At 42.1% G+C, this 15231-nt stretch overlaps 1 protein-coding gene across 1 annotated transcript in view; it reads left to right on the top strand.

Moving 5' to 3' along the window:
* Positions 1 to 14293, top strand: part of LOC132078293 (netrin-4-like) — a 45227-nt gene extending 30934 nt beyond the window's left edge. Inside the window, exons 4-10 of the mRNA XM_059480354.1 lie at positions 44 to 170; positions 626 to 814; positions 8788 to 9001; positions 9649 to 9785; positions 10361 to 10429; positions 11561 to 11731; positions 12216 to 14293. Of these exons, the coding sequence (XP_059336337.1) occupies positions 44 to 170; positions 626 to 814; positions 8788 to 9001; positions 9649 to 9785; positions 10361 to 10429; positions 11561 to 11731; positions 12216 to 12352 (1044 nt within the window). The 3' untranslated portion in view covers positions 12353 to 14293. The remainder of the gene's footprint in view (positions 1 to 43; positions 171 to 625; positions 815 to 8787; positions 9002 to 9648; positions 9786 to 10360; positions 10430 to 11560; positions 11732 to 12215) is intronic.
* The last annotated feature ends 938 nt before the right edge of the window (positions 14294 to 15231 follow it).

The following is a 15231-nucleotide window of genomic DNA, read 5'->3' as shown; positions in this document are numbered from 1 at the left end:
CTGTTGCTGTGGCCATTTCACTGTGCTCTCTTTTCCCTGGCAGGTCCACGGGAAGTGTGTGTGCAGACACAACACGGCAGGTGACCACTGTGAGAAATGTGCTCCACTCTACAACGACCAGCCTTGGAAGCCAGGAGATGGGAAAACGGGGGCACCGAATGAATGCAGAAGTAAGTGGAAGGAGTTTACTGGCCCAGGCTCTCAGGGTGAGCACTCATCATAACAGCAGGCAAAGCTGCCCCACAAAGACTGATGCTGGCAAGGGGGCCTGCTTCAGGTCTACTCACAGTTCTGCTGTATCTGAAGCCTGCCTTTTGCAACTTTCCCCAAAACCCTCTAATTTTCCCTCTAATTTTGTAGATTCCCACAAAAGACCTCTGTGATTTACAGTAATGGTACCATTACAGAAACTCGGGATAAATTGCCGATCACTGATGGAGAACTTCAGTGTGCAGGTTATTCTTCTGCACTGGGGCTATTGGGGAGTGGCATTTTCATGTAGCTGCACCCCCTCACAATCCAGGTTTTAGCGGGGTTTAAAACACTGCCAGATTGATTTGGAAAATTCTCCATGATTACTGTGTCAGCTGTAAAAGCCTGAAGGACATTCTCCTGTCCCCACCAGAGTGTCGCTGCCACAACCACGCTGAGAGCTGCCACTTTGACCTGAGCGTGTGGCTGGCCTCGGGGAAGCGCAGCGGGGGCGTCTGTGACAGCTGCCAGCACAACACCGAGGGACATCGGTGCCAGAGGTGCAAACCTGGCTTTTACAGAGACAGAGGCAAGCCCCTGTCTTCTCCAGACGTCTGCAAACGTAAGTGACTGTGACAGTGGCCACAAGGGTCTTTGGATGAGGGAAGAGACGAGGATTTGACTCCATGTTTCAGAAGGCTTGATTTATTATTTTATGATATATATTACATTAAAACTATACTAAAAAGAATAGAAGGAAAAGTTTCATCTCAGAAGGCTAGCTAAGAATAGAAAGAAAAGAAAAATTATAACAAAGGCAGCTGCCTCAGACTCTCTGTCCGAGCCAGCTCTGCTGTGGTTGGCCATTAATTAGAAACAACCACATGAGACCAATCATGGATCCACCTGTTTCATTCCACAGTAGCAGATAACTGCTCTTTACATTTTGTTTCTGAGGCCTCTTAGCTTCTCAGAAGGAAAAAATCCTAAAAAAGGATTTTCATAAAAAGATGTCTGTGACAAGTGACCACCTTACACAAGGTGAAAAATGAATGGTGAAAGAATCATTAAAATAACAAAATAATTTCTATAGAATCGGTAACTCTTCTAGAGAGTAACTCATGAGTATTACTATCTTCTCTTTGTATTCTTTTCCTAAACTACAGGGGGTTTTGATCAAAGTTGATTATCCTGATTTTTTGTGTCTTTGTCCCCATGTTATGACACTTTTTTTGTGGTAACTGACTCAATTACCCAAATGCATTGCCTCCTGGGGAAAGGTACATTCTTCTCATGTTTGGTTTTAAATTAATATGGTTCCTTTTCTCTTGAGGCACATTTTATTTACCTGGGGTTTTGTTCTGTACCTCTCAAGACTGTGTGAGCATATGTACAAGCTATTGGTAAATTCCATTTGTTTGTGCAACATCTGTGCACATAAATACATATCAGAACTCAGATTTATTTCCAGGCTCTACAGCTGTTATGAGGTGCTCTGCCCAAATTAATTACATCATTAACACTTCAGCAGAATGTGTCAGGGTGTGTCTCTGGCACAGAGGCACTAATGGCTGCACACAGAGGATGTACAACCTCTGGATCAAGATAGTTTGCACCCAGCCAGTCTGGAAAACAGCCCAAATCTCCCTCACTTAAAGTAAATGTTTCCTGAGTATTGTGCCAGGCTTCACATGTCTGATTCTATCTCACATTTGTTTGAGAGGTTGCTATTTCTAGCAATATACTTAATTTCTTTTTTCCCCTTTGGATAATTTTCCTTCCCCACAGCTCAGACATCAGTTGCCAGCATAGACAACTTCATCCTCTGTTGTCTGACCTCTTGCCCACTGACATAATGAGCTTTTGAAGCTTTTCTGGCCCTTTTAATGTTCTTCAACATGATTCCTCTTAAATGTTTAGGTTACTCCTCTCCCTAGGATTGTGAGTCCTGTGATATTACTTAAACTTTCTGCACCCAAGATATCCAATGCTTCTGCTCTTTTGCCTTCTACCCACTGGAACTTGGTGACAGCAGACTGCTTCCACACATCTTTTTCTTCTGATTTTCACAGTGTTGATCACAGAACATGGATCAGCAGACAGGGCAGAGGGTGAGCTTATCTGGCTCACCCTGTATCCTGTAGTGTTCTATGGTGGCCCCTTTCCAGTTCTGTTTCTACTCTGAGCAGATCTGCTACAGGGAAATATTGTAATGAGAACAAATTGTTATGCCAGAAGATTAGCTTTCAATCTCATAGCACCTGAAAGAATCTGGGTATGAACTCCTGTACTGAGCAGCAGGGAGATGGTGCAGTAACCTGCATCATGTGTAATACTAGATAACTGCTGAAGTCAAGGAGCACTGGAGAGCAGCAAAGAGGAAAAAACGTTGTTTGAAAATACAGCCTATCTGTCTGGAAACCCTAGAACTGTTTGCCTAGATGAAATCAGACCTTGACTCTACGTCTGCCTCTCTTGTCTGGTCTGGTTACAGGTCTCTCAGTAACCCCTGCCAATAGTCTGCATAGCAAGAGACAAACTGTTCAGAAATTTACCTTGTTGAAAGAGCTTTATTCCTGCTGTGCCAGTCAAGCACAACAATGTTCTTTTCACCTGGGAAGGTGCTGCTGCCAGCAGAAGGCCCCCAAATGCAATTGTCTGCACTCTGAGTTGCATGCTCAGGCCTAGAGAGCTCCATCCTGCTTCAGTCGATCAAAGTTATATGTCCTTTCTAGGCTCCTTGTTCTGCCAGTGGAGAAACAGAGGGACCTCAGGGGAATTATTTATTGCAGTCTAAGGTAGATGCCTGAAGCAGATGGACTGAATTGCCCTCTAAAGCATATCTATTTCCTTAAGAGGTAAAGGTAGTGTTAGTCTGGCCTGCACTAGAGTTTCTCTTAGCTGAGATGAATTTAATGGGTTTGATTCAGCAGCAAAGGTAAACACAACCCTATCTGTGAGTGATTCAAGTCAGTGGGACCTTTCCCAGGGGTCTAAAGGCCTTCATGAATGTTTGCCATATCAAGATATAAGGAAAGGACATTGCAGCCCACTTGGCTTTTACAGCAGCTGTGTGCACAATGCTTGTACCTCTGTGGGAACAGGGGGAACTCTGGATATAACTACAGACTTCAGAGAAAACTGGGAAGGAGGTGGCTAATCTGTGCCTTTTCCCTCTTATTCAAGGCAAATGAGAGAATTCTCACAATAGGATCTGACCAATGCCCATAATAGGTAGCACTTTGTATGATGGAAGGCCTGATCCCCAAACACTTCCCCATGAGGATTGCAGGCAGTGTGTGAGTGTGCACTCTGTGTTACAGTGCACCTCTGCAGAGAGTTTTCAGGGAACACTTCCCTGCTTTGGTTATTACCAGAGACAGCAAAACCAGAAACACCAATGGAGACAGGCTTGGGTTAGAACAGGCTCAGTTTGATAGAGGGAAGCTTTTTCTTCCAGGACCATCGTCAACTAATGCTAAACTGAAAAGGGTTCTGCAGGATGTTCAGGATAGAGCCTTTCTTCTCTACACTTTAGGTTGAAAACTTGCATTGCCAGTAAACCTCATCTGGTGTAGTCCAAGTTGTTCAGGTTGTGTGACCCTAAAACCAGCTCTGGTTTCTCAGTAAAAAAAGTTTCTTCTTTGAGCATTGCTAATATATTAGGCAATGAGACCACCAGATAGATTTTTGTCATACCTCAGCCTGCTGATTATAAATTGAAGAGCTGCCACTTCTGGATTAACATTTTTTTTTTAGGATTTAAGTGTACCAATTCCAGGGCATCATCTCACTTTGAGAAATTCATGCAAACAGTGCCAGACTAACAACACTTAATGAAAGACTCACCCAATGAGCAAGTGTTGAAAAGCAGTAATAAACTGCAAACAGCAGACTGAATGGATGGTTTTGGTGAGAGCAACCTAGTGCCCATCTTCCAATTTTGAGCTCAGAGGAAAAAAAAACTTTCAATGGGAGATGAAAACTTGACCCTTGTGTACAGTAGATACTGAGCTGGGAAAGGAAGTCTGATGAAAAAGCTGAATGAAATGCTGTGCTAATCCCTTTGAGAAAGCACGCTTGAAGAGTGCTCTGCCATCCAGAGCAAAGTCTAGGTTCAGCTGTGACATCCCCCTCAGGCTCCCAGAAAGTTAACAGGACACTGCTCAGGCCCAGAAACAGTCTTTAAGCATTAGTCATAATAATGAATAGCATTCTCTCTTAATCTGCTCTGAAAAAAAAAAAGTTGTATAACAATTGGATCTCCTGGCACTATCTAAACCACCCTTAGCTGACCCTCCAGGGTGAGACTGCAAAGACATTCCCTCAGAAAAAAAAAAAAAAAATCTGCTGAAATTTGATATGGAAGTGTGAATCTGCTATTCCTTTTTGTCTGCAGAGGTAGCCTGCCTCTGATCCCTTTGCTTCTCCTGTTCCTACCAGCTGGGATGAATGAGAGCAGGGTCATGGGCAGAGCCTTGTTTGGACACTGCTTAGATCTATATTAAAAAGAAAAAAAGGCATGAAAAGAGTCCCTGAGCAAGGCACACACCTGCCTGTTATTGGGGGTGACAACACAGGATTAAGTAGTTTGTATATAGACTTGTATGGGAGCTTTGACTCAAAAGCCTAATTGTTTCCTAACCAATGGTCAGAAAAGCTGCTGTATCATTGGCTCTTTCCTGTGGCTTATTCCAAGGCTTAAGGGATCCTTCTGAAATGGCACCATCTTTTGTACTCACCCTTGCTTAGCTTAAAAGTAATGCAGGCATGTAGACCCATTAAAAAGGGTCTCCAGGAAAACAAGCTTTTTTTACTCAAAGAACGAGGCTAGAAAATTAAAATGTGCCCAGATGCACATGCACACACATGGTCTGAAAGGCTCTGCTTCTCATCCTTTTACTTCTGAGCAGAGGGAGTGAACTTTTAATTCTAATATCACAAAGGCCCCATCACATCTTGGTTCAAAGTCTGTCTTAATCAGCCCTGACCACACACAGAGCTATCTTATTTCCTTCATTTAAGAAACATCGTTGGCAGAGTCAATCCCCACACCTGACATGCTTTAAAAATCACACTGGTTTGATCATATACTCCCAAGATGCACATGTATAAATTTCAGACTCAAAAGACTGTTTGATTTTTCATTTTGCCTGGGTTTTTTTTTTTTAATCAAATAGCAAGTCTGCTCACAGTTATATCTTTTGCAGTATTATTAGACAAACATTTAAGACAAGATACCTCATAGGCCATTGACTTACTTGGAGCACCTGGTATTTTCCTGTAAGCTGGGACCATATTGTTTCAACCAATATTATATTTTACATCTGTGTCTAATCACATGGGGAAGACAGCTGTGCTGAGGGCAGACAGATTTTTTTAGGGACTTGAGTGGGGACTGCAGTATGAATTATTCATCTTTCATTATTTGTTGTCTCCTCTCTTTTACAGTAGTGTCTGACAAATACTTGGTATGGGAGTGAGACTAAAAGGCATGACACTCTGACCAATAGGCAGCTCTAAAGTAAAATTCTGTTTTTCACTATGCTACTGTCAAAGGGAGAACCAAAACAAACTGCCCAGCTCTGAGCCAGGATTGTCTGCACACCGTCCCTAACATAATTGATGATGCCTTTGACAAACAAGGCCATTGTCACACTGGCTGCTGTTTTGTTAGACAGGGAGGTGGACGGAGAGAAAATGAGGGTTTGCCAAGAGAAAAGAAGCAAAAATCAGTGGGAAAGGCTTGTCAAATATTGGAAAATGCTAAAGGGTAAGGTTTTGGAAACATGCTTTTATGTTTCTTTAATAGTGAGGTTTATTTGCAAATCCATGGTACTGTTAAACAGATAAAAACCCAGTCATCCACAGCTGCCCCTTCAGCATGTGACATGTGGGCTCTTATTTTAGGAGTTACCTTAGATCACAACTGGGATTTTGGCCATAATGCTCTGGAAGCCAGACAATGTACCCACCCAAGCTGAAATGCTAAATAAACACAGACTGAGTAAAGAGTTTGCAAGCCACTTGTATAACTCATCTGAAAGTGTTGTACATGTACTGATTCAGCTTGCTTTCTGATGCACCAGAAGCTGTCCCAGTTTCTAACTGGAGAATATGTCCCACAGTTCATCTGGGAACATTATTTTTACTGAACTGTGGCCTCAAAATAAAAAAGGCACTTTTGTTTTCTGCTTCCTCATCAGCTTTTACCAGTGCTTTCAGTCACTGTGCTGTAACATTTTCCCTTAGGAACAGGGTAGGAGAAGTTCTCATCTTCCTGAATCAGGTTCCAGTCTCAGCTGGGGATAGGGTAGTCTAATGATGTGAGTTACCCATCTGTTAAGTGACTCTCACTGATGAAACCCAAAAACTGGAAATAAGAGGGATAAAGACAGACCCAGAGGTGGGAGAAATCTAAGACATTTTAAGTGAAAACTCCACAGGGAAATCCTACATATCACAATATTACAGTGAAAACCATCCTGGATTGAAGTGACCCTGATGTTGGCAAACTCTTACTCCTTGTGTCTCAAACCTGTCTGCAATGAAGGAAGGGTGTTTCCCATCCTGATCTCCAAATCTATGACACCCATTGTTTTCAGTGACTGACAAACTAAGAATCTCTTTTTTTTTTTAGGGTGATGTAATCATCCCTGCAAAAAATGGGGTGGGGGTGAAATCCAGTTTAGCAGCAAAAAATGAGACCTTCCTTTGAACCTGTCAGGGCTAATGAGCACTTCAGTGTTCCACCTGCTCTCCAGAAGTGACAGCACAAGCCCTGGGTGTGCTCCCAGAGCCGGGGCTGCTTTGTGGCGAGCAGGCGAGGCTGCTGCCCCGCGCCAGCCTGCCCTTTGTGCCCAGCACATTGCCCGTGGCAGCACGTGGCTCTTCTGTCCCTAGGCTGTTGTGCTAGAGCCCCCTGAGCGCAGCGGGCCCACATCCATCCACGGCAGTAGAATAATATTATTGAAATTATTGGCATAAAGAACACAGGGCGTGGGGGAAAAAATAACTATATGGTAAGCAGATCATAATGAGATGCCCTTTAAACAAAATTGCTCGCTCTTCTTGTACTATTTTCAAAAGGTATTTTCTTTTCCTGAGTTTCAAATATGAGGTTGCAGATGAAAGTGAATCTGTCCCTGCTACATTTTAAGTTTTCTTTAGTCCTATATTTCCCCCTTTCCTCTTGGAAAGTGATGTGTGGGATCAGAGTGTTCATTTAGTCTCTTATCTGTGAGCTCATGAAGAAAAGTAGTTTGATCAGAAACAATGATGGACAAACCTCAAAAGCTTTGGAGATCGTGTTTGGTTCAAATAAGCATCCAAAAAGGCTGGCCTCTGATCCAAGCTATCTAAACACCTTGGGTGTCCAACATTTAACTGAAAATCTCTGTCAAAGCAGGCCTTAGCCACAAGATTTTTATTTCTGCCCTCTTGCAGATGGATGAAGTAGTGATGCATTACCTTTCAGTCTGCTACAAGCAAAAGCCAGGACCTGCTGCTTTTTTAATACAAAAGACAGCTAAAATATGAAGGCCTGGAGTTCAGCTCAGTTCTCATTTTGATCAAACTTGTCTGAACATCAGAGTGGGTTTATTTACTGCTTGCATTTTACCTCTGCAGAGCTGCTGGCATGAGGCTTGGCCATCTCAGCCAGGTTCTGCCCTGATGGAGAGGAGTCAACTGTGCTGGCTTGTACCTCTCTGTGTATCCCTCCCTGATGCTGTCACATCAGGAATGTACCAGTGGTGTGGGATTATGACAATTTATTGTCTGTGCAGGAAGAGATGTCCATGGGGCTGTAACTATCTGTTCTCCTGCCAAATTGCCTTGAGTTGCTAGGCTGGTGTGGAACTGGCAACACTACTTGAAAGATTTCAAGGTTTTTCCTCCTATTTGTTCATCTTCAGCTACATGTAAAATAAAAAAAGTCTAGTAAGTTTAGAGGTCTTCTTCCATTCTGCTAACCTTAACCTTGAAAAAAATCTCCTCATGAATTTGTAGAAAAAAAATTTTTAGCTTCTTTAAGCACTTACAGTACTGCATGGTATGATGTTTAGCACTTTAGAAAGGAACTGAAGGACATTTGTGCACTCTTTAGAGGCAGAAATTGAAAATGTGTTTCAGGTCATCTGAACCACCTGTATAATCTGCATCTACCCCAGAGGAAACAGCAGTTTTGTGAATTCTGTGTTTACAGGAAAGGCAATAGCTATAAATCTTTTCCTTGTCCTTGCTAGTGAAACCTTCTTTTTAGTGAAAACACTTTTAAAGTGAATTACCTTCAAGCCCCTTTAAAAATAAACACACAGAGGAGGCTTTCTGGTATCACTTGAAAACCCTGTGTGGTCATGATTTGTGTAGTAGGGAAGAGCTGACTTCCAAACACAAATGCTCACAGTTGTACTTGTTCTGCTTTGTCTAACAAATTAAAAAGAAAAAAAAAAAGTTAGCGTAGGCTGAAATGTTTACTAGCTCTGACTTAAAAGTACTGAGCATGAGGAAGAAGGCACAAGTTTATCAGCCTTGCTAAAACGTCACTTAAGCAGCTGACCCTAATTTGAGTTGCCTCTTGCTGTGTGTCCATAGCCTGTGCCTGCCAGCCCATGGGTTCAGCCAACACCACGTTCAGCAGCAGCTGGAGGTGCCACCCCCGGACAGGATTCTGCTACTGCAAACCAGGAGTGGCAGGTCCCAGCTGTGACAGGTGCCTGGTGGGCTACTGGGGCTTTGGAGAAAGCGGCTGTCGGCCCTGCGACTGCGCCAGAGACTGTGACCAGCGCACTGGGACCTGCTTCCATGGGTAAAGCAACCCTGCCCTGGGGTCACTCTGAGATGGGACTCTGTGAAATGAAACTAATTCTACAGAAATAACAACAATTGGAGGGTACACAATCATTTGAAAAGGAGGCTATAAATCATAAAAGGTTTTTTAGGTTACGTTTACACCTTTAAGTCCACTGCATTGTCCAAGGTAGTCTTAAACAGATTAATCTTTCCAGTAATAATAGGCATTTCCACAACCCCATGGAAATATGTGCAGGGTCCTTAAACACATCTTTGCTTTGGAAATAGATGGAAGAGTCTGCCTCTCATCCGTGCCCAGGGTAAAATGATTTGCTGAGCAATTGCAGCCATCCTCAGGTCCCAGTGACATCAACAAGTGGTCACTAAGTTACATAATTCCCTAAAAACAAATGTAAGCAAAAAAGGCCAAATTTATAGGTACTTAAAAAATGCTAAGTCAGCAGTGGGAGGCCTGAATAAAAGCCTAGACCTTGTGATCTCTCTATGTGGCATGAAGTCTCACTCATATTTGCACTCCCAACCTGAAGAAAGCAAGCTCATCAGTCTGGGCACAGCCAAAGGCAGCTGTTTGTTTGTTTGTTTGTTTGTTTGTTTCCCTCCCCTGAGTGCCCTAAGGCAGTGCTGTGCTTTGTGTGTCCCCAGCTACGACAGTGAGCCCTTCTTTAATGTCCCCATTGGGGGACGAATCCCAGACCTCATCCAAACCCCGAGCAACGAGAGCGAAGAGGAGTGGAAATGGAACGACCACGAGCAGGGATTTTCTGCACTGAGGCACCCAGGTACAGCCCAGAGCTTGGGAACATTTGGTTGCCAGTTCTTTCAACCCTCCACCCTGACTGGTTGTGCCCCACTTATCTCCAGCTTCTTTGTAGTATTTAAATAGTTCTCAGTTTTGCCTGCCCTAAAGATCAGCACTTGCCATCACTGGTGGCTTGGCAGAGGTAACAGTGACACTTACTGCATAACTTGACTTTTCTGAGATGGATACTGCCTTAACACCAGGAAGGATCAGCATTTCTTAGGTTATGGGATCAAACAAACGTCCCGTTACTTACATGATTTACAGCTGGATCTGATCTCTTCATTAGGATCAGTTTATTACCTGTACAATAGACCTCATGTGGGCTGCATTTTACTTGACAGTGCTGATCAGATTTCAGAGTAATTATTTTATCATATAACAAGAAACACATTTGCAAATAACTGAGCTCACTCTCCAACTTATTCATAAGGTTCAGATAGATTATGGGAACTATAGATATCTAACTTCATAACTGATGATTGTTTGCTCTTCTTTTCTCTCTCATGTCCTGGCTCTTCTCCAACCTTTTGTATTCTGGGGTTTCCCTGCTAGAAAAGTGTGTGTGCAAAGAGAAGGTGCTCGGGAGTGTCAGTGACTTCTGCCAAATGAAATATGCTTATGGTAAGTGGGCAGCATGCCCCCAAACTATGATCATTTCACAATGTTCCTGCTATGATTATTGTCAGCTGATAGCTATGAAAAATGAGAGGATTGGTTAAGTCCTGAGAGGTAGGATTTATTCTGCCTTTTTTGTCAAGTGACATGTCCAACTTCTGATCAGAACTTAAAAGCATTTTTCATGCAAAGCTCTGTAGTGTCTCCTTCCCACCCAGTTAATTTACCTCTTACAGCACAAGGGTAGCTAGAATGGAATGATTGGGCTCTGCATCAAGAAAAAACCCTCACATGATAAAAACCCTCACATCTGAAATGCCTTTGCTTTTGCAGTCATTATGCAGGTTCCAATAGCCATGCTCATTTACCAAGAATGTATTTAAACTGTTGTTTATGAACACCTGGTTCATGCCATCACATGAAGCAACAAAGGAAAGCTCTGGGATCCAGAGGTTTGATGTTATTGTGGCAGGAGACAACAAAGTCTGCTTGAGGGGATGATCTACATGAGCCAGTCATGCCAAATAGTTATGGGATCCCACTAAATTAAAAGGAACAGAAATTTATCATGGCAACCAGGTGTTGGACCACAAAACAAAAATAGCTCTTCTGGTTTGTTGTGCAATCATGGAGTTTTAGTCATGTGACATGGCTGATAGGAAAATTCTTGACTTCCTTCCTGTAGACAGTCCCTTCCCACAGGACAGAATTTTTGAGAGGCCAGTGTTATAGCAAAACACTAACGTTTTCTAAATGGAAAAATAAAGTGTAGAATCAGTGCTTGAAATCAGACTGGCAGCTGCTGGTTGGGGTTTTTCACCCTTCCTTCTGTACACATACAAGTGCTTTCCTAGAACTTCCAAGTGTTTGACATCAGCCCATTAACAATAGTTGCTAAATAACATGGTGAAAGGACGAGTTAATAAAATAAAAAGAAAAATTCAGGGTTTATTCCTTACATTTATCTAAAAGATCCATCAGTGAAATGGACAAGCACTGTACTTTCTGTACAACTGCACTTTAGGGGATTTTTTCATGTCTTCTTTCAAACTGTTAAAATTCTACCTTTTAGCAGCATTAACCAAAATTAATTTAGAAATTCATTGTTGGTTTCTATTTGGATATGTTTTCTGGCAGTAATAAAAGCAAGAATCCTGTCTGCTCATGACAAAGGGACCCATGCAGAAGTTGTTGTGAAAGTGAAGAAGGTCCTGAAATCAGGCAAGGTGAAAATTGCCCGGAGCAACAGAAGCATTTACCCAGAATCCTGGACCAACAGGGGCTGCACATGTCCCATTCTCAATCCTGGTAAGGACAAAATCCTCACTGGGGATTTTGCTTCCCCTGCAAACAGTGCTTAGGAATATTTGTGATTAGCCTTTCTGGGGCAGCATCCTTTGATTCATCCCACCAAAGCATGTTTGCTTTCCAGCTCACAGTGCTCAAGGAGGGTGGTAAAGACAGGAGGGGGGCAAAGGCATGAGCAGCAGCTGCCAAATCCCTGCAGATCTGTGTGCAGAGCCCCACTGGAATGAAATCAATTTGTAGCTGTAACCCCTGAGCACAGCCCTGACACAGTGAATCTGTGTGCCCAGCAGCCAGCAGTGACAGGAGGCACAGGGATTTATACACATAAGATGGCACATGCATAAGCTGGATGAAATTGGCAAAAGTGCTGTATGCCAGATCCATATGAAATAGAGAAATTCTGGTTTGGTTCTTTCTTATTCTATATGCTAACTGAGGGTTTTCCCCCTTTTTTTCCTTTTTGTTTTTCTTTTTTTTTAACTAGGTACTGACTATCTCATAGCAGGCCAGGAGGACTCTAGGACTGGCAAACTCCTCGTGAACATGAACAGCCTGGTGAAACCCTGGAAGGCATATTTGGGAAAACAAATATCAGATATTCTCAGAACTGGATGCAAATAATTTCTGCTTCAGAAATTACAGTGCTGGACTTTGCCTTTTAGTAACACTGCAGTGAAAGGTGTAGTTAGTTCAAGCATTCCCATTCAACATGCTCCTAGCTGAAGCAAGGAAAGCAGATTTGCCATCCCTCCTTTCATGTGCTTAGACAGGAAACTTGGGACACGACTACTTTTTTTTAAAAAATGCACAGCCTTATCATACAAAATTACCTAGTGCATCATATATAGATCACAAGTCAGTTCTTCACTTGAGCCTGATTCCAGCCAGAATCATTTTACAAGGCAAAACTAAAGACATGTACTAGTGTTTCCACACTTCAGGTCAGAGTCTGATATTAATATGCATAAACTGCTTTCATAATACATTCATTACTGGAGTGAAAATTTTATTTATAAGTGACCACTAAAAGGCAGCAATTTCTTTCAGCTTTACAAGTGGCATAATACTAAATAAGCATATAAGAGAGCTCAAACTGATTTACCATCAGACTGCAATTATGCCAATATAATAGGCTGCTTTCTAGAAGCCAATATTATCCCACTGCCTACAGAAACAAATGTGTGGCTTATCTTGGGACAGTTCCTTTAGAGATGTGCATCATGTATCATCATGTATCATCAATGCTTAGTGCTGAGCTCTGCTGCAGAAACCACCTTGGCTCAAACTCCATCCCAAACCCAGCTCTGTGCTCTTGTACTTAGTCTGCAACACCACAAAGGTTTCACAGCAATAACTTCAAATAAGCCTTAATTACAGGAAAAAGCCAAAGTGTGAGGAACTAGCAGCTGCTCTAATACTGAAATTGTGACACTACAAAAGCCACAAAGCAGAAACAGGAGGTAAATGGATTGGTGGGAGCATGTATCACATGAGGTAAGCTGTAGTTCTGGGAGAGCAATCTAGCTGTTCCAACTGTGCTCAAGACCACTGGCCTTCGACTGCACTTAGTGCTTTCATTGTGCTTTATTTCTCTTGGTCACACTTCAGGGTAAGATGCTGAAGCTCTGCTTCCTTCCCATAGTGCCTGAGGATTATTTCTCCCTCTGCAAAAGTACAGGAGTGGTAACATCTGCACTTCAGGTAAAATTAGTTCTGCTTTGCAGAAGCATTATTTCTAAATCAATTTTATCCTACAGTAATCAAGAGATAGCTACTTAAATCCTTCCCTAACACAGAGGAAAGTGAAGTTTGAGATGTGTGTCCCAAATTTAAGGACTTACAACCAAATGAAGTTGATTGGAGCACTCTCTCTTCAACTAAGCAAAAATCACAATGAATCAATCCAAATTACAGAGAAAGAGAAGCACACATGCTACTTTTGCATGTTTCAATTCCATGGCTAATTTTTAATGCTCCTAGGGAAGAGGAGATGTTTTCATTTAGCACTGTCTGACTGGTAAGTGGGACACCTAGAAACCCTAATACTAATGCAGAACAACAGAAGTCCAGCCTACAACTTAAGCCATTGTTTTGTTCTCTTTACCAATGAAAACAAAAATTCAGCCTCTTCCATTCTATTTACTGCTATTTTACTTTGAATTTCACATTGACTGAACAGCAGAAATATCCTCAGCTCATTTGGAAATGGATGACAGGCAGATCTTTAAGAAAGAAAAAAGCTCCAATTTGTTTCTCAACAGGATATAAACAGTGTTTCTAGTGTTCCCTCCTCCCTCCTTTTCAGGAAATTTCCCTTCCTCCACTGCTTTCCCCCTTTCATTTCATAATTTATTTGTTGTTACCTAAACTGGTATCCAACAATGTGGCATCTCCAACAAGCTATTTAATTAATGCAATAAAACACTTTTTAACCAAGGCAGTTGGCAGAATTTGAAATGTCAGCCTTATGAAATTAGGAGCCCAGCAACTGCTTTCTTTACTGTCTCCAGAAATTGTCTCACAATAAAAAGATTAACTAGTTCTCTTTCAAATATCAATAAAGACCTGTACATGAATTTACAGTCTGATCTCAAAGGGCCTCTCAGAAGAAATGAAATTCAAGTGTAGGTTTACAATTAACCTAAGGAATGTGCTTTTCAACAGGACCATTTTACCTGTAGGGGATCTTATTTAATGACAATGAGGATATTCCATGTTGGTTTATAGTCAGCACCATATTAAAGCAAACACCTCTATTGTTTTTGTGCCAGACTGGTGGTTTTGTGGGGAGGGAAAACATCTGCATAGCTCTTCTCTGTCAATAAAAGTTATTTTTTGACAAATTCATTTACTAGCATTACTAGCTACTGCTAGTAGAAATACATCTTGGAACCACAGAGTAAGAAATCAAGCACCCATTTTCCACACAGCATTCTATGAAGGGAATGAGTACAGTTTGAGGGGATGCTTTACCTTTCTTAGGAGCTGTAAGGAACTTGTAACATTCAAAAACAAATAACGGGACCTGTCATTCAGGATACAACAAATCCTATGTCCACCTACCCTTCACTTCATTGTTGTGTCATCTGGGTTAATCTGCACCGTGGAATCACCACAAATCCTCCTGTGCTCCTTGTTTTGGCCCTCCTTAGCTGTCTGCTCACAGATGATCAATATTGACTTACAATAAGCCATTTTAAAACCAAAAATTGGTGCTATAATCATTGCTGCACTCCTCTACTCTGCCTCTGTTGGGTGTGTCTTCTCTCAGCTCCACCAACACCAACAAAATATCAACATCAGCTCCAGAGGGGTTAAAAGCAGTTGAAAAACAACTGCAGACAGGCTCCTGTTCAACAAAATGAAATCATGTCCAGTGAGGAGAGCTGACTAAGAATAAATGACAAACTGCTGGTGGCTCCCCTACACTGTCCCACACTAACAGTGATAGAATTTTAATGAGGTAAAACAAGATTCTGGAAGCACACAAATTCCTTTTT

Source organism: Ammospiza nelsoni, chromosome 11, assembly GCF_027579445.1.
Source record: "Ammospiza nelsoni isolate bAmmNel1 chromosome 11, bAmmNel1.pri, whole genome shotgun sequence".
NCBI lineage: Eukaryota > Metazoa > Chordata > Aves > Passeriformes > Passerellidae > Ammospiza > Ammospiza nelsoni.
This window is presented reverse-complemented; position numbering and strand designations above follow the sequence as displayed.